A 27,470-nucleotide genomic window follows, 5' to 3' on the forward strand; every position below is an offset into this window, starting at 1 on the left:
GAAGAAGGTTGAGAAAGAAGGAAAGCGTGTTGTGGATGCCCCATCCCTGCAGGCATTCAAGGCCAGGCTGGATGTGGCTCTGGGCAGCCTGGTCTGCTGGTTGGCGACCCTGCACATAGCAGGGGGTTGGAACTGGATGAGCACTGTGGGCCTTTGCAACCCAGGCCATTCTATGATTCTACATCTAAAGAACTGTATGGTAGGAAAAACAAAATATTAATTTCTGCTAAAATGAGCTCATTGCCTTGTGAATTATTGTAGAACTTAACCAACCTATGCTTTTCCAAGGCTAAAACATGATTGCTTTATTTTTTAATGACTTTTCATCACATGTTGCTACTTTATTTCTCTATCCTTTATACAAGTGCTAAAATGCAGGTGATATTACCCTACCTAAGAAATCCACATAACAGCTCCTTCATTAATACTACATGGATCAGTGCTGGGCAGGTGGCTGGACATGAGCTGTAATGAGTTACAACAAAATAATTACTTTCTTCTTTTTTTTCCCCCCTTAATTTTAGCAGCCTTTCTGACTTCTGCTGAGCTGCACGAGCGCGAGAAGAGAAGAATCTGGCTGGGCATGTTCTCTATGGGACTGATGAATGACCCATTCTCTTTCCAACTATTACAGGATAAATCTGTTTACACACAAAGAATTGACCTGGGCCAACGAGGTGGGACTAGAACCAGGAAACTGGCACGTCCCAGAGGTAAAAATGTATTTGCAGCCAACAGCATTAGTAACTCAAGACCAAAAACAAGCCATGCTGTCATTAATTACTCAGACAGGGGCAGCCACAAAAGCAGTGAGAAGACCCAAAAGCCAACTGTAAATAGCTCGTCTAGCTGATTAGTTGAGAAAAAAAATGAATGGGCAGTTTCGGAGGTCAGAGCCCATGGCACAAGTCAGTCTCAGGCCAATTAGCAACTGGACAACGGCATGAGAAAGAGTTTAATTCTTATTTAAAAAACAAACAAACAAAAAATACTCAGAAATAACTGCCAAAAAAAAAAAAAAAAAAAAAAAAAGCCTTTTCCAGCAGGGGAGTAATCATTGCAATTTCCAAGCGCAGAAGGTAAGGCTCTTTGCACCAGAGGTATTTAATTAAGGACACGGAATATTAGTTTGATCTTATAGTGCTTTCGTAGGGCACTGAAAAGGCATTGCTCTTGGAGGGGGGAGCACATGTCCCACACGTAGCATGATTTCCTAAACCCAAGCAAAAAAAGCTCGCCTGAAAGCAAAGTAAAATACCACCTAACAGGAGGATAGGAGCAGGATGATGCCACTCCATAATGAAACAAACCATGAAACTCATGGAAAGTCCCATGTCAGTCTGAGTCAAACGTTGTTCTCATATCTCTTGGGATTTTATGAAGCTTATGGTGGGAGATTGATCCAAGTATTAGGTGTTAGCAGGTATAACACACGTTTGGATGGTTGGACTGAATGATCTTGTAGATCTTTTCCAACTGTGGCGATTCTATGATTCTATATCCTTGATTGGAACTAGATGATCTTTAAGGTCTCTTTGAACCCAAGCCGTTCTGTGATTCTATCTTCTGAGATGCAGACTGAAGCCTTGCAATGTCCCTTCAATCCTGTACCTGCCCAGCAGGGTGAGGGTTTCACCCTGCATGACTGTTATTTCAGTAATGCGAGCTTTTTTTAAGCGTCTCATCCTAATCTGCGAGCTTTCAGAGCCCGCTTTCAAATGCGATGTCCTGTTTAGTTTTAGCACATCAACAACATGCTTTCTTAGCCTATCTGTATGCATTATCTAGTGCTGTAATGTATCATGAACTGAACTACAGCATCATTACAGGTAAGTGCTCAGGTTTAAATGCAAACATAATTGCATAATGTGGTACAGCCAGGAAGAATAATGCAGGAAATAGAGCCAGCTCCATCTGATAGTGCAATCTGACTGGGACGCTGGCCGTTCGGATCAAACGCACAGCCCAGATGGGGCAACCAAGAATAAAAGTGCTTTGCCGTATCTTTATTGTCATCATCAAAAACACTTATCTGCCAGAAAGGTAAAAAGGTGAAGATGGGACTCTTACAGAAAAGGTCACACAAGCAATAGGGGAACTCTGGGTTATGATGGCTATGGAGATGCCACCCATCGGTAAAGGTTACCTTTGGACTGCCACTTCAAGCTGAATTTTCCAGTTCCTAATGGGATGGTTGGGTGTCCAGTGGCATTGAAAATACCAGGTACATCCCACCTTGTTCCTTGCAGAAAAGGTGTCTATTTAATTGCAATAAATCCAGATAAAGCCCAAGATCTTAATCTGCAAGGAGCTGAACAAGCATTCCTGATGCAAGACAACTTCCGAACAAGGAAATATCCAGAGCAGAAATGCACTTTTCCAGACATTAAAAGAGTTAATTAAAATGAGAGAATAGCGTGCAAGAATGCTCCTCAACTAACACGTTGCCCTCTGAACTGAGAGCCCTTTGAGTTCAAAGCACAGACTGCTCCTGTCTGAGCTATGAAGCCATCCTTGTGCTTTTTGGGGCTGGAACAGCCTATCATTGTTGGGAACAGATCCCCTGCAATGTGTCGTGGCTTTTACTGTCCACCCACCACACACAACATTTGTCTGCCTCCGCATCACCTGGCAGGGTATCAAATCTAGGGCCTCTTCCCCAAGGAACCTTGGTGGCATATCCATACCCCATTCAAGTGCTTAAGGATGCAGATGGGCGCCAGGTAGCATTTTCCAAGGGCAGATTTGATTTCAGGTAGAGACAGGCACCGTAACTGAAAGAGTATGTATCTACATGAGCTGGACTTTCATGATCCTTGATGGTCCCAAGAGAACTACAGTCCCTAAGTGACTTAAAAACTGAGTCTGACCTTCGATCGGAATCCCAGACCCAAAGAAGTTGTGTGAAAGCAGGAAAAATCGATCAGTAAGTCAAGTGGCATCTTCTTGATTCAAGCTTATTCAAGGAAGTAGAATTTACAGAGCACCTCACAAACTGTCTTTGGCTAAAATCACCTCTAATGAGCTCTGACACTTGAAATTTAACTGAATCTGAGCTAACAGCTCCCAGCCCTGCATCACCCACGAATTTAAAGGGGAATATTTTGTTAATGCCATAGCAGTCAATTCACCTGATGCTTCCCTGCCCTGGGAATTCTGCTTTTCATCACAGGGCCCCCCAGATCACCCAGTACCCTCTGCTCCTTCCCATTCTGATGGTAATCGTTTGCTCGTTTTTATGAGGCAGCCTTACCATCCCTTAATGAAGTCCTTTGCTCTGCAGTTATCCCCAAGGACAGATTGGGAACGAGGGGTTTCCACCTACAGAGCTGCCAATCACAAGCACACACCCAGCACTTCCAAGGGGTTGTTAACTCAGTCCATCACCCGGCTGCTGACAACTCACCATGAAAACAGCCTGGTTTTACTAGCAATCACATAAAATTAACCCTGTTGTTAAAGACAGAATGAAGGCTCTCAGGTTAATTGTGGCAGAGGGCTCGAGCACGCTGGTTTTCCCCTCTTGCTACAACATTCTTAATTTACTTTCTGTTAACGAATGTTTCTGAACTGAAATTCAGTCATCCTCCAGGTACACACTTCTTTCTCATCTTTTAGTCTGGGAAAAGCTTTGTTGTAAAACCAGCAGTAACAAAACAGGAAAAAAATAAGTGCAAGGTACAGATACAAATACTGCTCATCCTTACTACTTATGCCAAAGTCTATATATACACAGAAGAAATTATGATGCAAGATGATTATGTTTCCATCACTCCTGATAGCTTGCTACAATATGAAGTTTTCAGGTCCTTGTTACCCTCAGGATACAGCCCTTTTTTTCCCTAAATGAAGCAAAACCCAGCTGTGTCCCCCACCACATTAAACTCCCAACATGCTTTCCCATTCTCCCTGGAAGTCTGATCTTAGTCAGATCTTTGGTCAAGCCACAACCAGGCACCGAACTCAGCTCTCTAGAGCTACATTCCTGTAAGGGCAATGTTCATAGTCCAGCATCAGATCTACCCAGGATCAGAAACAGGACACAAATTCAGACAGTAACACAGAGGACTATGCCAGCAATGCAAGAGCTGTTTGGAGACATCTTCAACCCACATCGCACCTAAGGAAAGCAAGACCCACTCATACATTAAGCCAAACTCCAACACAGGAGAAGAACAAGCTTAGGCTAGGTTTACCTCTAAGGAGAACAAACTTTTCCATTCAAATTCACAAGGGTGAGATGGAAAAGCTTCCCTTCAAATTCATCCAGAGCCCAAAGCCTGCATGGTAGCATGGAACCAGCCACTAAACACCCCCAGCGCCATTCACCCAAGTCAAGAGCAAGCTCTACAGATGGAGAACCAGAGCTGTGCTTCCACCACAGAACACTGTCCCCTTCCAAATCTACCAACGTGCCAAAGGAGCCAATTAGAGTCTTTCATAATTAAACAGGAAAGTGGCAACAAGGCTTTATGTAAAAGTCTGCAAGAAAACAGAGAAAATTTGTCTGTAGTCCCTTGGGAAGGCTTCCTTGCACTCTCTTGACCTTAATTCAAGCCTTTTCTATGTGAGGGAAGGGAAATTGTCGTTTTCTGCCCTGTAGAGTTGTGCCTCTAAAACGACACTTTCTGCTCTCAATCTGTTTTTCTTTTTGGGATGGAATAAATAGAGGGAAAGAAGAAAAATGGTTCCGATTTCATGTGGGTCTGTATAAGTGGGAGAGGAAAGGTGTCAGTGTACTGCGGGTTAAGGGGAGGTGGCATCCTTATGGAGACAAAGCAATAGCCAACAGGGCACCTGTGCAACAGGGGGAGGAGGGCTCCCAGGACCAACTTCAAAATAACCTCTAACACTAGAAAGATGGTGGGATGAGGGAAGTGGAATAAAAGTAAAACAAAGGTGTGAGGGACAGAAGAGAAAATGTACATAATTCAGCCTTTTGTTGTTGGTGGTGGTGGTTTTTGAGCTGAGAACAGGAAAGGAAAGAGTTAAAACTTCAAATCAGGAAGCAAAAAGTTAAAGCAAAAAAGAGAGAAAAGAAAAAAAAAGACAAACCTCACCAGAAGCAGATCTCCTAAATTTCCCATTGCAGCCCAAGGCTGATCCTATTAAAAGGAAAAAGTAAAAAAAAAAAAAAAAGAAAAAAGAAAGAAAGAAAGAAAAAGAAGAACGAAAACAAAAAGGAAAGAAGGGGAAGCAATTTCGCTTATCCTTTTCCTGCACACCTAGCAGCAGGTTCTTTTATTATTTATTTACCTCCTTCCCCTTTCAGGGCAAGGCCCTCATTTTCTTATTTAGTCCAACCGAGATTGTCCTCCTAGAATGACCTTTTCCTTCCCCCCTTTTCTCTTTCACTCCTCCTCTCCTTCGTCCTCCCCCCTCCTCCTCCTCGCTGCCTCCAGGCCATTGCCCTCATGCCAGTAACTAGATAACACACTCTATCAGAGATTTAAAAAAAAAATCATTGCAAAGGCACTAGGGCTGATAGTGGCATCAATCCTAGCCTGACACAAGCTCGGGTCAACCATTTATCTCTTTGCATTGCCTGTGGTTACTGTGGAGGCCATCTTGGTTCTCTACATCTTAACAACCTTGCAGATGGTCCCTTTGCTGCTCTGATAGCATCTGTACCCCAAGACCAGCTTTGTGCTTTTGACTGTTTATTTGTTACTGACTCCTCCATTTCCTTTCCGCCAGGCCTGCGAATCCGACTTGCTTTGGCGTGTTCTATCCCCGCCTCTGAAAACAACCACGACCAAGGCAGGAGGTTAAGAAATAGAGAACGTAAGAGGTGAACTTGCTGGGCTGCTAAAAGTGAAGGTTTATAACATATATATATAACATATATATATATGCACATCACATTTTAGAAAGTTTCCATCTGGTCCTACTCTTGACTTCCCATCCATTCTCCCAGACCAGAACGCATCCATCCTTGCAGGCGGCATATTTCACTCATACCCTGTTTAACCACTCTTGATTTGGTGCAGTGATTTTCCTCAAAGGGGAACACTGGGGGAAAAAAAAAGCAAAAGGAGGATCTTTTTGCTTTCTGAGAGCGTTTGGTGCTCCAGGAAAACAGGACAGAGATAAAGATGGATAACCAAAGGACACAGAAGAGAGCGTAAGAATGAGAATGTGTTAAGGCTCTACCCATTTCTGGAGCTAAGGGATGAAGAAGCTTGAAAGACAACATCACATCTTCAGCCTTAGGTAATATTTCCTACTGAGCTACTGAATCTGTTTTGTATATACACATATGTGCATATACTGGGCCGTGCTGCGTGGAGCCAGGAGTTGGACTTGATAATCCTCTTGGGCCCCTTCTCACTCAGATTTTCTGAGATTCTACATATTTAAATCATACATCTACAAGCAGAGGCAACCAACTACAATCTTCTCATCCTCAACATGCACCCATCAGACAAGAATGGCACTGAAGCGATACTGAAAGAATATCACATATCTACTACACAGAGCACAAGAACCCTGCTGGTCCATCACCTGCAATCCTCACAGACACACAGCATGGTCAGGGGATGTGGCATAGCATTACTGAGATAAATAAAGTAGCAACCCTTTATGTCCAGCATGCTCTGTGCTTACAGAGAACCCTATATTCTTCCCAAGATGCTGTCTTGGAATTGCCACCTATATAAAGTACCAGATAACTCCAAAATGCAAAATCACCTCTTCTCCTTCTTCACTTGCAAATAATGTGGTGCCCAGAGAGATGGTAAATGAGGAAAATAAGAACAGAAAAGAAGGCTCTGGACAGTCTGGTCTGGTGATTGACGACCCTGCCTATGGCAGGGGGGTTTGAAACCATCTGATCTTTGAGGACCTTTTCAACCCAGGCCATTCTGTGATTCTAGGGAAAGCTGTGATTCTAAGATAAATAGGAATACAAGTGACTTGGAAAGCTGGACCTAATTGCGTAAAGTGAAATCTGAAAAGCAAGAGTCCCTTCAGTGACCGTGCAGTTCTCAGATGAAGCCTTTGCTTTTTTGTTGGCTCTACTTTTTCCTCTCTGAGAAGCAGACAAAACAGTTATCCCAGTTTCAATCGCTGAACAAAAAGTCAATGCTACTCTTACATCTCAAGACCTCTCCTTAACGCCCTGTTGAAAAACAAATGGCAGTGCAGCAGACCCAGGCAGAGCCGAAGTCCAAGAAGGCATTTGCATCTAGCAAGTTATTTTTCCATCAGCCCTCCGTTCCTTAATGGAGACTCCCTGAGTGCTGGGTTGCAGGGGATGCACTAGCACGCCCATTTAGCTTCCCTGTGACTGACTTAATGCACATTGCATCTGCCCTCCAATGAACATTATATCACCCACATGGGCCAGAAGAGGAAGGAGGAATCAGCACAGGGCAACGCTGCTCAAACAGCATGCTTACACGATGATTAGGTCCGGTCCACTGATCTGGAATAATAATCTGAAGGCTCACTAAGCACAATGGGTTTGGAGACATCTAAGCCTGGCCAAACCTTCCCACGAGCATCCTTTACACACTGTACCAGTGTTTTGCATGTCTCATCAGCATCACTGTGGCTGACATCTCATTATGCAGCCAAGGTGGCAGTGGACAGGTACTGAGTGAGCATTAGAACTTCTCCCTTGCATTAGTGGATTTGTATCCTCCCATTATCCAGTGTACCACGAAGCTGTGAACTAATTAAGTCCTGTGGGATATATAACCAGTGTTGGATATTTTTTCTTTCCTTCCCTCCCACCCCCACTTCTCCTTTCGGCTGTCTAAACTGCATTACATACAGATACCAAAATAATTCTGCAACTCTTCCTGAGATAATAACGGAGCGAGTTACAAACACTAACGATGCTGAACACAGCAATGGGGCAGAGGCCTGCTGCTAACTTTCTGTGACCTACTTCGGTCCTACGGTGGCAAGTATTCCAAATATAAATGGAGGAAAAGGGCCTGAGTCAGTCTCTAAAGAAACCCATTAATGCTATTTTGGAAGAGATATTTGGGCATGGAGCAAATCCCAGGAACATGCCCATTTGGTGAACTTCATCCCAATGAAGTCTGCTAAGCAACAGGTCTCCAGCCAGCAGCTTGAAAACTCCAGCAATCTGTGGGGTCCTCTAAATTCAAACACAAGCCCAGCTCATTCTGCACCCATGGCAAACAGAGGGAAGAGTTGAAAGGATGCGTTTTGCCTCACGTCTCCAGAAATACAGCACTTTTCCTCAACTGGGGATCTTACCCAAAACTCTTCCAAGAGGTTTAACCAGCATGGCAAATATGAGGGACTGATTCAAGGCAGCAGCATGAACAAGGTGAACAGGGCAGCTTTAGCCCAATTTGCAAGCAGAGATGTGTAACAAGAGGTGGAAGAGCTCTTTCTCTGCAGAATTAAGCTTCCCTATCTCATGCAGATCATCCAAAAATGAAACTTCCTAGAGTTGAGATCTTCTCATTTAAATGCATCTTCACATCTATTGATGAAGAAGCGTTTTTCCCCAGGTCTCATATCCCTTACACTCCACTCTACGACAAATATTTGGAGGTTTTATCCCATTTTCTGCCCTGCAACAAGTTTGTTCTCTTTTCTTACCGCTCCATGCTCTTGATAACACAAGACTATCAAGACTTTCTGTCATACCTCTTTTCCCTTCTGCCACCCTGGAGCAAACACTGCTCCAACACCAATAATAAGCAAGAAAAACTGAAATGGAGAGCACAGTATCTGTGCTTTTGGAGTGCTTTGAGATCCTTTCATGAGGCTGCGACAGAAGTGCCAGATGTTATTATAAAGAGATGCATTCCCATTACTTGTACACAGAGTTGTGCCGCCTGCTAATAGCACCATTATCCTATGGCACGTGGTGCTATTAATGCATTTCACTGCTTGGTGCAGAACCTGGGGACCATTATTTCCACTGGAAAGGTAAGGCCAGTTCACATGACATGATTTAAATCTCTACAGTGAAGCATGCATATGCTGCACCAGGTCGTAAATCTTAACAGGATGCTGTCAGCAAGAAAAGGACCAAAATTGAAACCATTTATCTGAACTCCCCACCCATCCACCTCTGTTCACCCAAGCCGGTTTTGGGAAGAGGGATAAAATGATTCCAAATGCCTGCTGGGTTCATTAAGCAGCAGCAAATCCCAGATTGGAAAGCACTGCTGGTTTCATCCTGCACTCCCTCCGTTCCTTCAGGATGCTCAGCTCCCTGATTCACCCCACACTCAGTGGAAAAACCACAGCAGGGACAACCCTCAGCAGTCCTTCCTTTGCTGGTTGCCAGCTGAGCCAAAATGACAGACTATCACCATCTCATTGCTGAGACTAAAAGGCAACAGAAAGCAGTGGGTGACAGCTCTTCTACACTGCAGCCTGTGCTCTACAGCAGTAGAGATATCTTTTGCACATTGGGTAAGGACAACCTAAAGGAAAGGAGTAGTTGCTGTCTGACCCAACACAGGCCTAAGCACAACCTTGTGCTGACCTCTTGCATTTCCTAACTAGAGGTTTTCTTGCTCGGCTCTCCCCATTGCTGTGTGTTGTGGGTAGCAGAGCAAGCCAACAAGCACATGAGAGAGGAGTCATCCTGCAGAACATGGGAAGTCCAGGGCACTGTGAAGGCTGGCAATGCTAGGAGAGAAAAAGCTGCCTATGATGGTCCTTCCCAGACCAAGGGGAGACTTAAAAGTTATTTTTTTCCTTCTTTTTGTAAAGCAGAATAAAGGAATCACAGAACCATAGAATGGCCTGGGTTGAAAAGGACCACAGTGATCATCCAGTTCCAACCCCCTGCTATGTGCAGGGTCACCAACCAGCAGCCCAGGCTGCCCAGAGCCACATCCAGCCTGGCCTTGAATGCCTGCAGGGATGGGGCATCCACAGCCTCCTTGGGCAACCTGTTCCAGTGCGTCACCACCTTCTGGGTGAAAAACTTCCTCCTAAAATCCAGCCTAAACCTCCCAAATTAGTTTTAAACCATTCCCCCTTGTCCTATCACTATGCAGTAATGGTATTTTAGGATGCTTGGCTGCAAGAACGATATACAAGTAAAATAGATTTACAGAGCAAATATTCAGAGGTTCGCAGCTTATTAAAAGCTTCAGAATCTGATGCTGGAAACACACCAAAATGACTTGTACAGAATACTTCCACTGCTCTTGGGCAGGGTTGTAGATACAGCAACAGAATTCTTATTGTGGATAGAGATAAAAATTACCAGAAGAGCTTTAACATAAATCCTGAGCAAATGAATTTTAGCTTCCCAGGTCTCACCTGTACTAAGAAGGCTGCATGATAATTTGATTTACCAGAGGAAAACCAGCATTTGTTCTCATAAGCCAGGAGTGAAACTCTTTCCCCCCTGTACCGGTAGAACTCCACCAACATCTTATGAACTGCTCATTTAGGATGATGACAGAGGGATGTTGGGCAGTCAAAGAATATCCAGCTGCTCTGAATTCCTTATCACAAGAGGCACAAGCCAGAACTCCAGCTCAGCACCTCCAAAAACACCGCAAAACCCCAAAGAGCTGTGAAAGGTTTGGGTTTGTAATCGTATTTGTAGAGACTGAGCCTTACAATGATGTTAGCACAGAGTCATGAGGTTTTGTGATAAACATATTGTGGCTGTACTCCTGCAAGAGAGACTGGCCTGTCTCAGTTCTGGATATGAAAGAGGAGCAACCTCAAAACCCACATAGAAGAAGAGCTGCACAAATGCTGAATGCTAAGTCTGTATTGGAAAGCTGGAGCTCCATGTGATCAAATAACAAAAAAGAAACACTTTTAGAACAGAATTTGTATCAATACATCAAAAGGGAGAGCTTAAAATACATAAAAAGGTACACACTGCCCAGAAAATAAGGTAGGGCTCGTTTATGTCTCATAAAACACCATCAACCATAGTTAACCACGAATAGAGCTGCACAGCATTACGACCGCTATTCAAAGTTGGAAAGCTTTTAATATTATATATTGCTGCTGCTCAGCCTAAATTGTTTCTTCTCCTTTTTTTTTTCTTCTTTTTTTTTTGCCTCCTTTAAATGTACACAATATTACAAATTTAATTTTAAGCTGTTTGAATCAGTCTGTAAAAGAGATTTGATTATACCTGAGTGTTCTGGCCCCAGTTTTTCCATATCTCAGTAATCTTGGCGGTAATTGGCTGATTAGCTCCCTCACACTCCATCTCTGCCTCAGTTTCCATGGTAATGTTACAGGAGCTATTATAGATGAGAACTTCATCTCTTTCCACTTTAGGGCTGAAACGAGAAGGGAGGTTAAATGGGGTGTCATCAATCTTAATGAAATGCAATTATTTTTACTCTTATTAATCATTGCAAGCCATTAGCTTGTGGCAACTCCTGGCCACCATTTGTCAAACTTTGCAAATTTCTGTAATTTTGTTTCCATTCTTTTATTGTTTATTTGTTTCCAGCCCCCCCCTCCCCTTTATCTGCACACGCTTACGATAAAATACATGCATAAATATCTCTCAGTGATGCCTTTCTGCTTCTCCAAACTATCGCAAACAGCAGCAAATGCCATTCTAGGACCAAGGAAGATAAGTGCAGACAACAGCTTAGGAATCAGCAGCGCTGGGATCAAAGATGGACTCCTACATGGAGCGGGGTTTGCTCATGTCCCCCCCTCCCCATCCTACTCACACTTAGCAATAGGGAATGAATAACTTGTGACTCCCTTAGGGCAAGTGGAGAAATTGGAAAAGCCACACAACTGGCTAACTGGTCCTTAATTCCAACTGTGAAAAAATGAGCTCATTTAGGGGTTCCAATTCCTGCTACCCAGCTGATTGCAATGATGCTTTGTTGCTAGCATTGGAACATTAACTTAGTAAATTAATTAAACTTACTTAACAGCCCAGACTAAGCAGATTCGATATATGTGCCAGTTACACTAACAGACACTTGCTCCAAAGCCTCCCCTTGAACAGGAGGGAAAAGTAATAGAAAAGGTGGTGGGGAAGAGATATTTTTCCTGGTTCTTGATGCTGAGAGCTGCTGGCTTTGGTAGCATTTTGTTATGAGGGGCTACAGGACCCAAGATCCCTCAAAGTGAGGGGAAAGCTTCCCCATTTACTTCTGCAGACTTTGGGACACTTTAGCATCACTTTTCATTCCTTCCTTTGCCATCACACCGCCTTCTTCTCACCCATCAAATACACACCTCACAACTCGTAGGAAGGAGAGCAGAAGCTTTGAATGTTGATTTAGAATCCTAGAACAGTTTGGGTTGGAAGGGATCTTAAAGCCAACCCACGGGCAATGGGCAGGGACATGTCCCACAGCCCCCTCCAGCCTGCCCTTGGGCACCACAGGGATGGGACACCCACAGCTCACCTGTTCCAGTGCTTCACCCCCCTCACAGAAGGACTTTTACTCAAGAAAATAGAGGATCAGGTTGGTAGAACCTGGGTTTTCAGGAGTTTCCAGTATCCTGAAAGACCCAGCTAACAGGATTTGCTGACACACCAAAGTCAGGAGCCCAACTTCTACCCGAATCAACCCAACAGCCAGAGCTTCCTTGAGAGCACAGCAACCAGGATGATTTGGTGCACCTCCATTTTTCAGGCTGGGCTGAGTGCAGTGGCTCACTGAGCAAACAAGGAGCTGCTCTAACTGCAGGTAGGGGCCTTTGTTCTGTTGCCCCTTCTTTAGGGTAGGAGGAGGTTAACGCGCTAAAGGAAGCAGCCACAGTAGCAGCAGCCACAGAAAAAAGAAAAGGAAAAAAAAGCTTTCTGCAAGTAGCTGAACCTTTTTAACAGTGAATTTTTCTTTCTATATTTAAATGAACCTTTCCCTCTGCTGTATCAATAATCAAAAGCCAGCCGTAGGGAACGGCGCTCTCTTTTGATAGCAACACTTTGAGAACTGCTCCTGTCCTGTGCGATAATTCAATGGACTGAGCTATCTTTCAAGACTGCAGAGTACTTCTTTTTCATGCTACAAGAAAAAGCTGCATCTTTAAATAACCAACTGTTTTAAAGGGAGAAGGGGCATGTTTTTGGCTCAGCTGGCAACTCGCCGCTAATTGAAGTCAATGGAGAGGAACTCCAAGTGCTAATCATAGAACGGCATGGGTTGAAAAGGACCGTAATGATCATCTGGTTTCAACCCCCACCACCAGACCAGGCTGCCCAGAGCCACATCCAGCCTGGCCTTGAATGCCTGCAGGGATGGGGCATCCACAGCCTCCTTGTAGGCAAAGGGCCAACTCCCCCCTGTCCCTGAAGAAGTGCTCCTGTATCTGCAATGTAGGATGACATTAAGGAATGACACAGCTTTACAGGAAGAAAGAACAGGGAAGATTTAACATCTAGCTAAGTCAGTGATGCTTTCTATGCCGTAGTTCCCATCCTGGGATGAATGTCTGAACCGCTGAACCCATTCAGAACTCATTCATCTGCCTTTTTATTATTACTTTCACTTACAGTTATTAATTAGAGCAACCAGTATGCATTATTTCAGGAATTCCCCAAACAATTCATTTGATCGTTTTCAAACCCTTTGCTACAAACTGCGCTCAGTATTTGGAAATGGGGTGTCTTCTGAAATTCAGTTTGAAAACACATTCCCAAGAGCTCTGAGATAGATCGCTTCAACTCCCTTCCTCCATTCTTCCCTAGATTTTCAGATCAAGAAACTCATCTGAAATCAGCCCTTCTCTGTCCTCTCCCACCTTCAGCAAAACCTGGTTTAGAAATGGACTCACCAGACTAAGACATCAACCTGACGGAAAATTCCTTTTGAGCCCGTACTTGAAATTCTACACAAGGTCTGAGTGTGAACAAAACAGGAGGGAAATGTAGAGACAACTTAAAGAGGTTTAAGTCTGGAAAAAGGCAAAAGCAGTAGGTAAAATGATGATCGATTTGATCTAGAACACATAGAGATGTTAAACTCTGTTTCTGGGACGTAGACAATTAGAAGGGCAAAAACATGGTTAAGAAAAATAACGAAGCAGACATAAAATGATTTGTGGGACTTTTAATCACTATCACACGACAAATTCAGGCTCAGACCTTCCACCCCCTTCACTCCATTGACACCAGGATGAAGCATCTACAGCAGCAGAACTGGAGAAATCCAAACCAGGAAAATGAGCCAAAAGAAAAACCATCCCCATAATCCCCATAATACGGGTGTGTAAGCAGTGAAGAGCTGAGCATAACTTTGAAAGCAATAAGCAAAAGCAGTAATCCTGGGCTGCCTCATCCCTCTCCAGTCTGAGTTACCTAGTGCCCTTCTACAACAGCATAACTGCATCCGTGGACAAGGGAAGAGCCACTGATGTCATCTCTGTTGACTTCAGTATGGCCTTTGGCACGGTCCCCCACAACATCCTTCTCTCCAAATTGGGAAGATATGGATTTGATGGGTAGACCGTTTGATGGATGAAGATCTGGTTGCGAGATCGTACCCAGGGAGTGGTGGTCAATGGCTCAACGTCTGGATGGAAATTAGTGATGAGTGATGTCCCTCGGGGGTCAGTGCTGGGGCTGGTGATCTCTAGCATCTTCATCAATGATACCCACAGTGGGGTGAAGTCCACCCTCAACATATGGGTGACATCAAGCTGTGGGGTGCAGCTGACACACCCAAGGGATGGGATGCCATCCAGAGCAACCTTGACCAGCTGAGAAATGGGCCCGGGTGAACCCAGGTGAACAAATCCAAGTGCAAGGTCTGCAACTGGGTCATGGCAACTGTCAGTACAAGCCAGGGGATATAAGTATGGAGCACAGCCCTGCCACAAAGGACCTGGGATTACAGGGGAATGACAGCTGGACATGAGCTAAAACTGTGCCCTACCAGCACAGAAAGCCAACCGTATGCTGAGCTGCACCAAAAGCAGCCTGTCCAGCAGAGTGAAGGAGGTGATCCTGTCCTTCTGCTCTGTGCTGTGAGACCTCACGTGGAGTACTGTGTCCAGATGTGGAGTCTTCAGTACAGGAGAGATGTGGACCTCTTGGTCCTCCACTTGTCCAGATGAGGACCTTAAAAATGATCCAAGGGATGGAGCACCTCCCTGTGAGGACAAGCTGAGAGAGCTAGGGCTGTACAGCATGGAGAAGAGAAGGCTGCATGGAGAGCTGAAAGCAGCCTGTCAATACCTAAAGGAAGGCTCCAAGAAAGAAGGGGACAGACTCTTTAGGAGGGTCTGTTGTGTAGGAGGAGGAGAAATGGTTTCAAGCTTAAAGAGGGGAGATTTAGACTGAATATAAGGAAGAAGATTGTTATGATGAGAGCAATTAAGCACTGGCACAGGTTGCCCAGAGAAGTGGTGGTGCCCCATCCCTGCAGACAGCCAAGGTCAGGCTGGATGGGCTCTGAGCACTGATGGTGCTGTGGGTGTCCCAGTTCAGTGCAGGCAGTAGGACAGATGGTCTTGAAGGGGCCCTTCCAACTCAAACCATTCTATGAGTTTATCAGAGCTTAAAAGCTGATGGGGTGATAACAACAGACCAGCAGGCAGGTGCTATAACTGTGTTACTGCTGTCCTTGTTCAGTAACCACTAGTTCTTCTCACCTCAACACAGAGCTCCCTTGATGACTCGTAACAATACTGGTGGCACAAGAACCAGATAAAGAACAAGGATTAAAACTCTGCAACTCCACTGACGTACCTGGACAGCACCTGCGAGCTCTGCCCATTGAAACAAAACACACACGGTGCACTGCAACTATATTCTAATTCCCTATATAGAGATTAAATGTCTTTTGCAGAGTGTAATTCATCTATTTATTCCTTAATTTGAGCTTCTCTCTTGCTCCTGGAAGTACGTGCTCTGCAGACAGAAGTCCCTGCAGCTCTATTAAAGGCAAAGGTAACAATTCACACTTCCAGGCAACTTGGCCTTGGAACTGCAAAACCTGAGCACCCCTTGCTGAGTAAATGTTGCACAGCCTGCTGAATTTCCTCTGCAACTTTTTACTCTTCAAACTGCTTGGAGAGAGGAAGGGGAGGGGAAACAAAAAATACAAAGGCTTCTGCTTTTCATAATGCCTAATCTTTTTCCCCATTGGCATCCACCAGATGTTGCTTTGGATCAGAAGATAAATATTAAAACCTAAGAAGGAACAAAGCAGGCTGTTTACGAGATGGATTTTCTGATGTTTCTCAAACCCTTTAAAAAAGATGGGAGAGGAGGGGAGGGGGAATATAGAAATGCTTTGATAGACAGAAGGAATGAATTTCACGACCCAGCGGAGCTCTCTAGCGGTCTCAAGACTAAACTGCTTTGCTGGCAGCAGCCTAAGAATTAGGAATCATATCCCGGTGTCAACCTGAGAAGTAGGAATTATCTCCTTCTTCAGTCCACCATTTGGCAGGGGCAGTGAATACCTCCTGGGTAGAACCAACCTGGCAATGAGTCCAGCAGTGTGGCTCTGGGAAGGGCTGGTGTCCCCCTGCTGCTCCCAAGCTTGGCTCTCCTCACACAGGTACAGGTAGGATCTGGGTCCTTGCTGGCGGTAGGAGCCCACCATGACTTGGACATCACATTCAATAATGGTGGATCTGTCCTCTTGGCAGTTGACAGAAGAGAGGGTCAGGCTGCAGAGAAAGGCCAAGGATGCTGCAAAGACAGGGAGGAAATGAATCACGGGATGGCTGAAGTTGGAAAAAAGCTTAACCCCTCCCCCCGACCCAATCCTGCTAAGGATCCAGATGGACTGCAGGATGGACTTCTTGTAAAAAACCCCACCTGGAACCAGATATGCTTCTCCTTGTTAAGGGGTACCAGGGACAGGTGAAGTAGTGCCCAGACATGGCACCAGGCTGGGACATCCACTGCCTCCCTTCCAAAAATAGGATGAGGGAGTCACAGAGGACCACAGAATGGCCTGGGTTGAAAAGGACCATAATGACCATCTAATTTCAACCCCCTAATTTCAACCCGCTGCTATGTGCAGGGTCACCAACCAGCAGCCCAGGCTGCCCAGAGCCATATCCAGCCTGGCCTTGAATGCCTGCAGGGATGGGGCATCCACAGCCTCCTTGGACAACCTGTTCCAGTGTGTCACCACCTTCTATCCAGATACTTCCCAAAACTGGTCCAGAAGGCAAAACCTCTCTGCCAGGGCACATTTGCTGCCCTTTGGTGAAGCTTCAGGATCTGGAGCAGGAGAGCAAAAGAGCTGCCCCTTAAGGCCAGCCATCCCATCACACCATCCCCAGAGATGGGGACATGCTGACCCCGGTGTGATTTGAACACACAGCCTTCTGATCTGGAGTCAGACGCGCTACCATTGTGCCACGAGGTCAGGGACAATCACCCAGAGCAGCCTATGGGCCACTGATGTTAAGCAGATGTTGGCTGCAAGTGTTACTTCTACTTGCTGTGTATCCCAACCTCTGGGTTGGTACATTCTATAAACACACCTAGAACAACTTTTTCCCCTTCAGGGGGAAAGAGACTTCATTTCCATACCCAACTGCTTCAGTCTACCTGATGGTGATACCACTACTTGGGTCCATTTCTCATCCCTTCCTTGGGGATTGATGAGGTTCTGATATTTCCATATTACCTCTATTCCCAGAGGATTTAATACCCTTCCCAATTAGGAGGAAGTCTTGGCCCCTTTCCTCTGACCACTAAATGCAAATAACCCTTGGTAGCAGAAAGCTGCCATTCTCTCCTGCTGCAAGAGTAATAAATAAATACGAATTCAAGATGGTAAAACACTTAGCACAGCCTGGAATTACACAGTCTACTCATTCGGGAATGTTTCTCCCTGCTTAACTGATAAGTGTTTGAATCCCAGAATAAAGCTCCTTTATGCTTTATCTATCCTGTAAATAAAGAACCCACTGATCACACGTTACACAACCCCATCCCCAAGATTAATGCATTCATCCCACCACAGCATCTCTTCTGAAGTCAGACACGATGGCAGCCAAAACTCTGCGTGTTGGTGATGGGTTCGGAACCAGCTGCCCACAACCCTCTCTTTGAAGGATGCTCTGGCTTAAGCCAGGATCCTGGGCTGTACAGCACCAGGGCTTTGTTCTGGGTCGCTGTTTAATAACAACTGTTGGACATGTGATGAGGCTACACCCTACAGGAGATCCAAGGGCAGCTGCACATTGATTGAACAAGTGCCCAAAGAGTCCCGGTGCCAAACCGCACATCTATGCACTGCTCACATAGCAGGCAGCAGAGCACAACCTTAACTTCCACTCAGCAGAGAGAAAAAACAGGTTACAAATTAAAGACATAAAACCTGAAAATAAAGGCAAAAGGAGAATGGAGAGGAAAAAGAGAGACCTTCTAAGGTCACAAAGTCCAGCCTCTCCCTATGAAGAATTGCTCCCTATGAGACATTCATTTTGCACAGCCAGGTTTCAGAAGTCCCAAGAGGTGACTTGGCAAGCATCTATTCCACCGCCTGATAGATCTCACTGTCAGAACACTCCTGCCATGTAATCAATATGCTTGGTTCTTTTTTTCCCCCTCCTCTTTCTTAATTTCGTTTCCAGATCTGAAGGGCAGAAGGGACCATTTGGACTCTCACCTCTAAAGGTGATAGACCCTTGCCACTACTTATGTTCCAATTGCTACAGCTCTTCCTCTTCAGGTCCTTTGCACCTATATGTGCAAATCTCCCCATTTCCCTCATTATATTCCTTGTGGTCCTACTCAATGCACCCCCTTGGTACACTTCATTGTTGCATCTAAAACTCCTTCCCCTCATTCCTTCTGCTCCAAACAAGGAGCTCCAATAAGCCACGTCTCTCTTCCTTTTAAACCAGCTTCATTTCATTCATTCCCAGTTTTTAATCTAAACCATCTTCTCTAAGCATCCACTTCTACCAATGTGGCCTGGCTAATGGCAGCTCAGATGTTTGCTTACAAAGATGCCACATAAAAAAGCCTGGGCTTGCATATTCTTACTTCTTGTGCCCAGGTCACACCAATGGTCAACCCAAAACCTTGATGCAAGCCCTTTTCTTAAGGGAAGACCCCATGGAACAGGTTCATGGATTCCTCACACCTTAGAAAACAATCTATTTAATGGGAAAATAAGTCTCATTGCTTATCTGCAGAGGTAAGCTTCTAAGAATCTGCCCATAGAAGAAAGCCAGATGGACCAGCTAAGGACTCCCATATGAACATATCTCATCATAAACATGATGAACACAATATGGCCCATCACTAAGAGGTGAAGAGAGCTTCCCCGATACCACCAAGCTATGCAGGGGAGGCATTTCCACGTCATCTACTTCATGGTATGTTCCAACAGGAGAAACTCAGCTTTAGTTCTCATGTAGCATCCCCTGGGCCAAGTGAAGAGCTGGAAATGGCAACTGAGCTTCACACCTGGCTGCAGCAGCCCCTGCACTGAAGGGACCTTACAGACCCAGGACCTCTCCTTCTGCTCTTCTTCATGGCTCACATCCCCAGAATCCCTTTGCCACCTCTTTCACATAGAAGAAGCTACAAAATAAAGGACGTGAGAGCTGCAATTGGCAAACTATTCCAGGCAAATGGCAACAGGTAAAGAATGAGGTAAGACTGCATTTAATGCCCTAAATAGTGGGGGACATAACACCCTAAATAAACACTAGGAGGAAAGCAGTCTGGAAAGCATCACTAGCGTTATACATAAATGTGCAACCACATACACATAGGCTACATACACCTCTCAATGACTGCAAACAGCCCCGTAAACCCACAAAGGACTTTTTTAGTTGAGAGAAAAAAATCCTGTAAATGCATTGACACGCATTACAGAAAATAATATGGTAACCCAACTGCTGAGATGAGTAAAGTGCAAAAACCACAGCAGGAGATAGAGGGGGGGGGAGGGTGGCTTCTAAGTGCACGTAAGCATGTGTCCCTTTGCTTGGCAGGGGTCTCCCTCCCTTTGCATCTTCTCATTCAGAAACTTCAGCCAGCAAGCAGGCAGCAATCAGCATTCACTTGCTGACATCTCGTGTTGGGAAAAAGAATTGCAGAGCTGCCTGTAAGATGGATTTCCCCAGGCTCCCCTAGGTTATCTTAGTGATCTTTTCCAACCTTAACGCTTCAGGGTTTCTATGGAAGGCACTTCAGGACACCTCTCATCCTAACCCCTGTCCAAAGCAATGCTAAATTTCACACTGGATTGGATGCTCAGCAGTTAATCAAGACACCTTCTGACTGTTCCCAAGGACCGAGTTTCCACACCTTTGAGGAGAACCTTGGCAATCTAACCTCATGGAAACCTTCAAAGCTACTTTTCTTCCAGGTCCCCAGATGAGATCTCTAGTCATTTGAACGGCCCACAGAATCACAAGAATTTCTGTAGATCCCCAGATTTTCTTCCCAGCATCAAATCTTGTTCAAGCATGTGCCCATTTGGAAGTTTTCTCCACAACTGGGGCAGTTATTTCTCTTTGAGAGAGACAGAGCTGGCAACATTCCTATGGTGCTGCCTCTCTCCTATTAAACAGGATGCTCTACCTGAGGGATGACCTCATACTGCTCTCAAGGAATTCAAATCCCCAACTCCAGCTTTCCCAAGATATGAACTGGCCATAGTGCATCATTCGTCCTTCCAGGCATTCACCCTGTCTCACCGAACTCATATCCCATTGAAGCTGTCCCATCATACAGCCAATAGCCAAAGAAAAGACACTTAATGTAGCTTGAGTCGTAGAGTGGCTTGGATTGGAAGGGACCTCAAGGATCAACAAGTATCAAGCCTTTAGGTTCTGAGTTCCAAAGAACTGCTGTCTCTGTTCACACCTCATACACAGCCACAAAGCACATGTGGCAGCTCAGGCCACAAGTGGAACCGAAGCCCACAGTCATAGATGCAAAAACACCCCTAACATCAACAGCCTTTGGAACGAACTCAAAAAACAGAAGCCTATGTTGGTTCCTCTCTTCTCTCCAGAGCTGTTTCAACTTTCTTTTCCCACAGTACAACATACACTGCAACCACTGCCCTTTTTGGGTCAAGATACGGTTTTAAGGGGTATTTTAAACACAGTGCCAGATTTTGTGTCTTAGCTGACCATGCAAGCGTGGTGCAAGACAGCTAAGGCTCGTTGTCGTTGCATTGCCCAGCATTTCACAGGGGCTGCCACAGATGGTGACCAAAGTCTGCCCTGGGGAAAATCCAGTTCCATGCAGGTGAACAACTCCTCCATTCAAGCCACCTTGGAAAAGAACAGAAAATGAGATGTAAGACACGGCCCGGTAGCTAGCAATCAACGGGAGTATTTCTATGAACTCAAAATGTTTGCTGTCATGCAAAAAAACAGTCCAAGTCCTTCACACGGCACCTCTTGGAAGAACAACCTTTTGTGACTTACCCCAGTTGCAATGCACAGCTGTCACCGTCAGCTGAGAGATGAAGGTCAGGTTGGAGGAAGCCCAGCCCCTGGGGACATCCAAGCCCAGCACAGGGTATTCACCAGCAGGGAGCAGAGGAGGAGAGCAATGCAGCTCCGAGTGGGTGATGGTGACACCCCTACAAGCAGAGTCTCCAACAAATACATGGATGGTGTCCATCTCCGTGACCTGTGATACATTCATTGTTAATTGGAGGCCAGTCACAATGAGTGAAAGGAAAGTTGGTGTAGACTCCTCATTATAACTAATTTGTCCAATATTGTAGGAGATGCCATCTACTGTCAGCCTCAGAGCTCTGGTACCATTGCCTGGGGGTACAGTGCACAGGATGGCTACACAGGTGACATTGAGGATGAGGCATGGTTGCTGACCAATGAGAACAGATGTCCTGCTCTTTCCTTTCAGTGCTGCACCTGCAAAGGTGAGCAGGCCTCCACCATTGGTACTGAAGCTTTGGGGGTAAAACTGGTGCACTCGAGGCACGGCGGTGAGAACACTGGATGTACTTCTGAAGCAAGCTCTCCCACTTCTTCTGTTGGAGAGGGAGATGTTATGCTCCCCTGGGGCAATGCAGTCCATCTGGCACCTGATAGTGGTCTCATTCCATAAAGTGACCTTGCAGACACCCTGGTCATTCACACGCACCACAGGGCTGTCACCTGGCCATGCCAATCTCTGCCCTGTGATGGTCACATCGGTGTACATCCCATTGGAATCCCAGGTCACCCCATCTACAAGGGGAGTTGAGTGCTCATGAAGGTGGAGTGTACAATCCCCAAGGCAGACACTGCTGATTCCATTGACAGTCACTGTGACATTAAGAGCCCAAGACACCTCAGCCCACTGCTGGTAAGGCAAAAAGTGTGTCCCTGGAAGGACCATGCACTTAATGGTGCTGTTATCTGAGCTCTGGAGCTCACAGGAATAATTACCATCCAGGCTGACCTGTCCCAAATCTCTTCTGGATCTTAAAGCAATCCCTGATATAGTAAGTAACATCCCACCACAAATAGACCCTTGTGATGGGAATATGGAGGTTATCCGTGGAGTTACTGTGATGGTCTGCTGCCTTGCTGTCACATGAGAATATCCAAGCTGTCTCTGGAGAACCCGGACAGGGTAAATCCCAGGTTCCAGGTTGCTCAGTGGTAAAGAGCACTGATAAAACATTGCAGACTCATTGTCACGTTGCAGCTCGAGCTCACACTCGCTGTCTCCCAGCTGAGCCACAGATCCAGTGATGTTTACCCCCTGGATGCTCAAGAGAAGGCTACTCTCCAGAATTTCCAGTTCAACTGTGGTAACCAGAGGTGTCAAAGCTCTTTGGTAATTAAAGGTGATGCTTTTTGCAACAGGAACGTTATGAAGTGAGCTATTGCTAAGGAGTATATTTACTGCGACGGGGACATCTTGAGAAACATCATCAGACAAGTTAGCAGCTGGCGGGGTCAGGCACCAAATGGTCTCTTCTGCCAAATGGGTAACCAGACAGCTTTGTTCATTTACTGAAACAGAAACCAGGGACCGATTTTGGCTAAAGCCCAGCCCAGAGATGGTGAGCAGCGTCCCACCTTAGGAGGAAAACAAACAGAAAGGATGTTACGTGCAAGAAAGGAACGAATGACTGTATGTGAACTGTCTGCGTGCTGAGGATGAGAACAGCACTGAAGTAGCAGTCTGGGTTTTTTATGAAGTGATGAGAAAGATGCAAAACCTTCAGCATTCCCATGTTAACTCCACACTTCCAAGCCCACTGCAGCCTCACAAAGCCAGCTAAAACATCCCTCCATCTCCATTTAGTTAGCCTCTCCATGCCCTGCCTGCTTAAGCCCTTCACAAAACTGCAACCAAGAGTTAATCGGTGGCTACCTTCCAATATACCCCCTAAAAATGAAAAGAGAGGTGCAATATATTTTTTCCTTAACGCACTTAACACTTCAGAAGTAACAGCCTTTGCCCCTCTAAGCTCAAACTAATCTCTCTTCTTTAAAGTCTTTGGTGCTTCACAAATCATTGAGCTAAATAACAGCACAAAGCCAGAGCTTTCCCTATCTTTAAGCACGTAGTGAGGCTGGGAAATGGAAGCTGGGGAGGACCTGAAGTTACAGCACAGACATTTCTGTCTTCTCTATAGGAGTTCCAAAGAGTTCATGTAATATTCACCAAATGGATTCAACTCTCCTCCACCCCGCAGGCAAACGGCAAAATAGGATAACCCAAAATCTCTGCTTTAAAGACCTCAAGTGGAATTTTTGTTTTTACTTCAGCGATAATTTGCTCCGAAACACAGTTAAAACGATTTCCAATGTTTGAAGTACGGAATGGGATTAATCAATATTTCAGTTTTGATTGAAGTTAATGCTGAAAAAGGCTTTTTTGTGTGTGTGTGTGTGTGTTTTCAAGTTCACAAAAACAGATATCTCTTTTGGGATCGATTGAAAAGAGTGTTTGCTTGAAACCAGCATTGCATCCTACCATCCGCTCAACTTCCACACATAAAGCCATGAAAGATGGAGGCGTAACGACTGAGAGATATAGCATGTATGAGTCAGGTGTGGGTGTGCTTTGTTTCCCCAAAGGGAACATGCAAAGTTGTGAGGAAATCAAACCCAAAGCACTGGGACCCCTGAGCCAGCCAACCAGATCGGGGGATGCTTGCTGAAATCCCACGTTCCCAGGCTGCTTCAGTCTGATGTCTGCATAATAAAGAGTCACAGATTTAAGACACCCTCATTTAAACCGATGTGAAACGAGATGCCCTTTCCAGTCCTGCAGGGAAACTGTGCCCTTGATCCCTTTAACCTCCATAAGTGACTGCAGATGTACCACCATTATTTACCCAGGAAAGAGCCGCAACAGGGCTCGATGCTGAAGACCTCCGAGATGTAGTGGATTAATGGCTCAACCCTGCAAAACAAGCAACACAGAAGGTTTGGGGGTTTTGCTTTCTTTGTGGAACTTCTTTGATTTCTTAAACTGGACAGATTTAGACTAGATATTAGCAAGAAATCCATTACTGTGAGGGTGGTGAGACACGGAAACAGATAGCCCTGTTTGGCTTTTTTCTTCCTCATCACACTCCTTTTAAAAGCAATCTTTGATCTCATAAGATGCTCTGCAGTAGATCTTCCCACGCCTGCAATTTATCCCTCTAGAGACCAGGGATGTCATTCAAGATGATCAAGCTCCTTCTAAGTCATAGAATATCCAAGTTGGAAGGGACCCACAAGGATCACCAAGCCCAACTGATGGCTCTACACAGCACCACCCAAACCCAACAGTTGAGAGGGGTGTCCCAACACTCCCTGAACTCAGGCAGCTCAGGGCCATGCCCACCACCGTCTCAGCAAAGAGTCCTTTCCTAACACCAAGTCTGAAGCCCTGCTCTTTATTCCTGGATACAAAGTGCTGCTAACAGACTCCAGTATCAGATGGGATAAAGCTCTGTACATCATCCCACTGTCCACAGCTTCATACTTCGGAAGTTCATTGATGCAACTGTTTAGAGTGGTTTGCAAGCAACACATGCAGCTTCTTTTTCTCTAATACCACTGTTTCAGGATGCTGTTGGGCAGTTGTCACTGATTAGAGCCACGTAACTGATGAGTAAAACTGTGCTGCTTATGAAAGTATTGGTTGCATATCACTTTTGGGAGGGTTTCCCCCTACGTTAACTTATTGTTTTTATCTAGGAATTAACCCAGCGTCACCGTAAAAGATACAAATAGAATCATGGGATTAATAAGGTTGGAGAAGACCTCTAAGATCATCCAGTCCAACCGTCCACCTACCACCAACACTGCCTACTAAACTATGTCAGTAAGCACTACTTCTGTTCTTTCCTAAACACCTCCAGGGATGGCGACTCCATCTTCAAATTCACCTTACCTCCCTCTTCAAATTAACCCTAAGATACCAAACAGGATGGAGAAGAAAATCTATATCTTAAGGCAAGTGCAAATACTCACACACCTGTCTGAAGTAAGAGCAACACCACCGATGATGACAGAAACATTGTACCATCCCGCAGCCAAGGCTGGAAGAGTCACGTTAAGACCGTTGTCCATCTGTGCCCGGATCTGTGCCCACACATCCCCAATTTGGACCTTGATATCTGATCCTTGGTAGTTCACAAATGAGGATATTCCAATCTGAAGCTCCTGACCCCCTGCAAAGAGGAGAACTGATGAAATTATTTGGATGGCAGCGGTTATTTTAGCACATATAACCATAAGGTCCATTCAGGTCCATCAGCCAAAACCCAGAAACTAGAAGACTGTGGTGTTTGTGTTCTATTAATTCCTTTGCCTTCTCATTATTGAGAAGGTGTTAATAACCAGGTGTTAATATCCTGAACTTGGCTACAGTCACCTAGAGCCATTTTCAGTCTATAGACAGATATTTAGGGCAAGATCTATGCCCTAAATACAGATATCCTAAACATCCACACCTTGATAGATTCAAATCCAGACTTTCTGCAGCTCACACAGACTGGAGCTGAGTGAGGGATTGTTCCTAAATCCCTGCAAAGATCCAGACCACTATTTTCAACACTATGGAAGTATTTAAACTCTAGTGGAATCTCCTATAACTGTCTGAAAATTTCCTTAAGGGACTAAAATCAGATGTCCATGCAAGCTCCATAGCACCTTGTTTGCAGGAGAGAATCCTCTCTTTTCCACAAAGCAAGAGAATGTGTACAAAGCTCCTCTGAGAAGACGTGGAAACCAGTGCTCTTCCATTCAGCACGCACAGAGTCAAATAAAGTTTGAAAGCCCGTGAAGCTGAATGCATGAATAACGTGAACTTTTCGGACTCTTGGTCAATTGTCAGCTTAATCCTAGATGCCCAGAAGGCATCAGTGTAATTTATTTATTCTTTTTATTATATAGGAGGAAAATTATATTAAAAGCTGAAGCTGCGGAGGTTTTGAATAGAAGATTGAACTGAGTCCCAGCATCGTTCAGGAGACACTATAACATTAAGGAGTTCCTTGCACCTGGGCTGCCCACGGCTAGAACAATCTCCCCTTGGTGCTATCGTATCTGAATAGTATTCATATGATAAAGGACGTTTTCTCTTCCTTACGCATTCTGGAGTAATAAGAAATGACAAGGGCACTGGGGAAAGGGATAGAAATGTCAGGTGTGCAGCAGGCACTGGGTCTTGTTGCCATCACAGCTGTCTCACCCCCTGCATCCCTGCCAACTCTTTGAGCTGGAGGGAACTTTGTTAAGAAACACATTGAGAAACTGGAAAAAGAAACTTTAGAGTGTATCCTTGTAGGAATGGAAATGGGCTACATGAAAAGACAAAACAAAACAGGAATATTTCAGTTCTCTTCCTAGGTTCTTAGAGGGAGGTATCCCTGCCTATAGCAGGGAGTTGGAACTAGATGACCTCAAAGGTCCTTTCCAATCCAAATCATCCTAGGATTCCTCTTCTTCCTGTTATTCCTACAGACCGAGAGAACAGCTGAGGTCAGGTTGGGTTCTTCAGTCTGACAGTATTGAAACCAGACCTGGACCTCCCTGAGTCCCAGAACACAGGCTTGCCTCAGCCAGCAAAAAGAAGGAAGACCGTGGCCAAACTCCTCCTTGTTTCTCCTTTGACAGAATTGAAAGTCAAACCCTAGACTGCAGCACACCTCCTTGGGTGGGCAACATACAGAAAAGATCAGTCAGTGTATGATTAATGTATAATATTAGAATAGTAAGATCCCACATCTCTAGCCCTGCTGTGGTGGGAAGCCTACTGCTCAACCCATTGGTAATAAAAAAGTATCTACAGAAGCTGTGAAAGAAATAAAGAAACAGCTTCAAATCTCAGAATTATAGGAGTTGGAAGGGACCTCTAGAGATCGTAAGAGAAGAGAAGAGAAGAGAAGAGAAGAGAAGAGAAGAGAAGAGAAGAGAAGAGAAGAGAAGAGAAGAGAAGAGAAGAGAAGAGAAGAGAAGAGAAGAGAAGAGAAGAGAAGAGAAGAGAAGAGAAGAGAAGAGAAGAGAAGAGAAGAGAAGAGAAGAGAAGAGAAGAGAAGAGAAGAGAAGAGAAGAGAAGAGAAGAGAAGACCCCCAGATGCCAACAGGAAAACTAGGAATAGAGGTTTCAT

General features: G+C 45.1%; 1 protein-coding gene and 1 non-coding gene across 2 annotated transcripts in view; both read right to left on the bottom strand.

Annotated features, from left to right (window-relative positions):
• Positions 1-27,470, bottom strand: part of PKHD1 (PKHD1 ciliary IPT domain containing fibrocystin/polyductin) — a 212,179-nt gene that overhangs the window by 150,847 nt on the left and 33,862 nt on the right. The window contains exons 29-34 of the mRNA XM_072332429.1: positions 25,334-25,529; positions 24,201-24,268; positions 21,322-22,932; positions 21,022-21,165; positions 16,381-16,594; positions 11,108-11,258 (exon numbers count right to left, since the gene is read on the bottom strand). Of these exons, the coding sequence (XP_072188530.1) occupies positions 11,108-11,258; positions 16,381-16,594; positions 21,022-21,165; positions 21,322-22,932; positions 24,201-24,268; positions 25,334-25,529 (2,384 nt within the window). The remainder of the gene's footprint in view (positions 1-11,107; positions 11,259-16,380; positions 16,595-21,021; positions 21,166-21,321; positions 22,933-24,200; positions 24,269-25,333; positions 25,530-27,470) is intronic.
• Positions 17,211-17,282, bottom strand: TRNAW-CCA (transfer RNA tryptophan (anticodon CCA)). Its single transcript has one exon. It is a non-coding gene; the product is annotated as a tRNA-Trp (tRNA).

Source organism: Excalfactoria chinensis, chromosome 3, assembly GCF_039878825.1.
Source record: "Excalfactoria chinensis isolate bCotChi1 chromosome 3, bCotChi1.hap2, whole genome shotgun sequence".
In the NCBI taxonomy this organism is placed as follows: Eukaryota; Metazoa; Chordata; class Aves; order Galliformes; family Phasianidae; genus Excalfactoria; species Excalfactoria chinensis.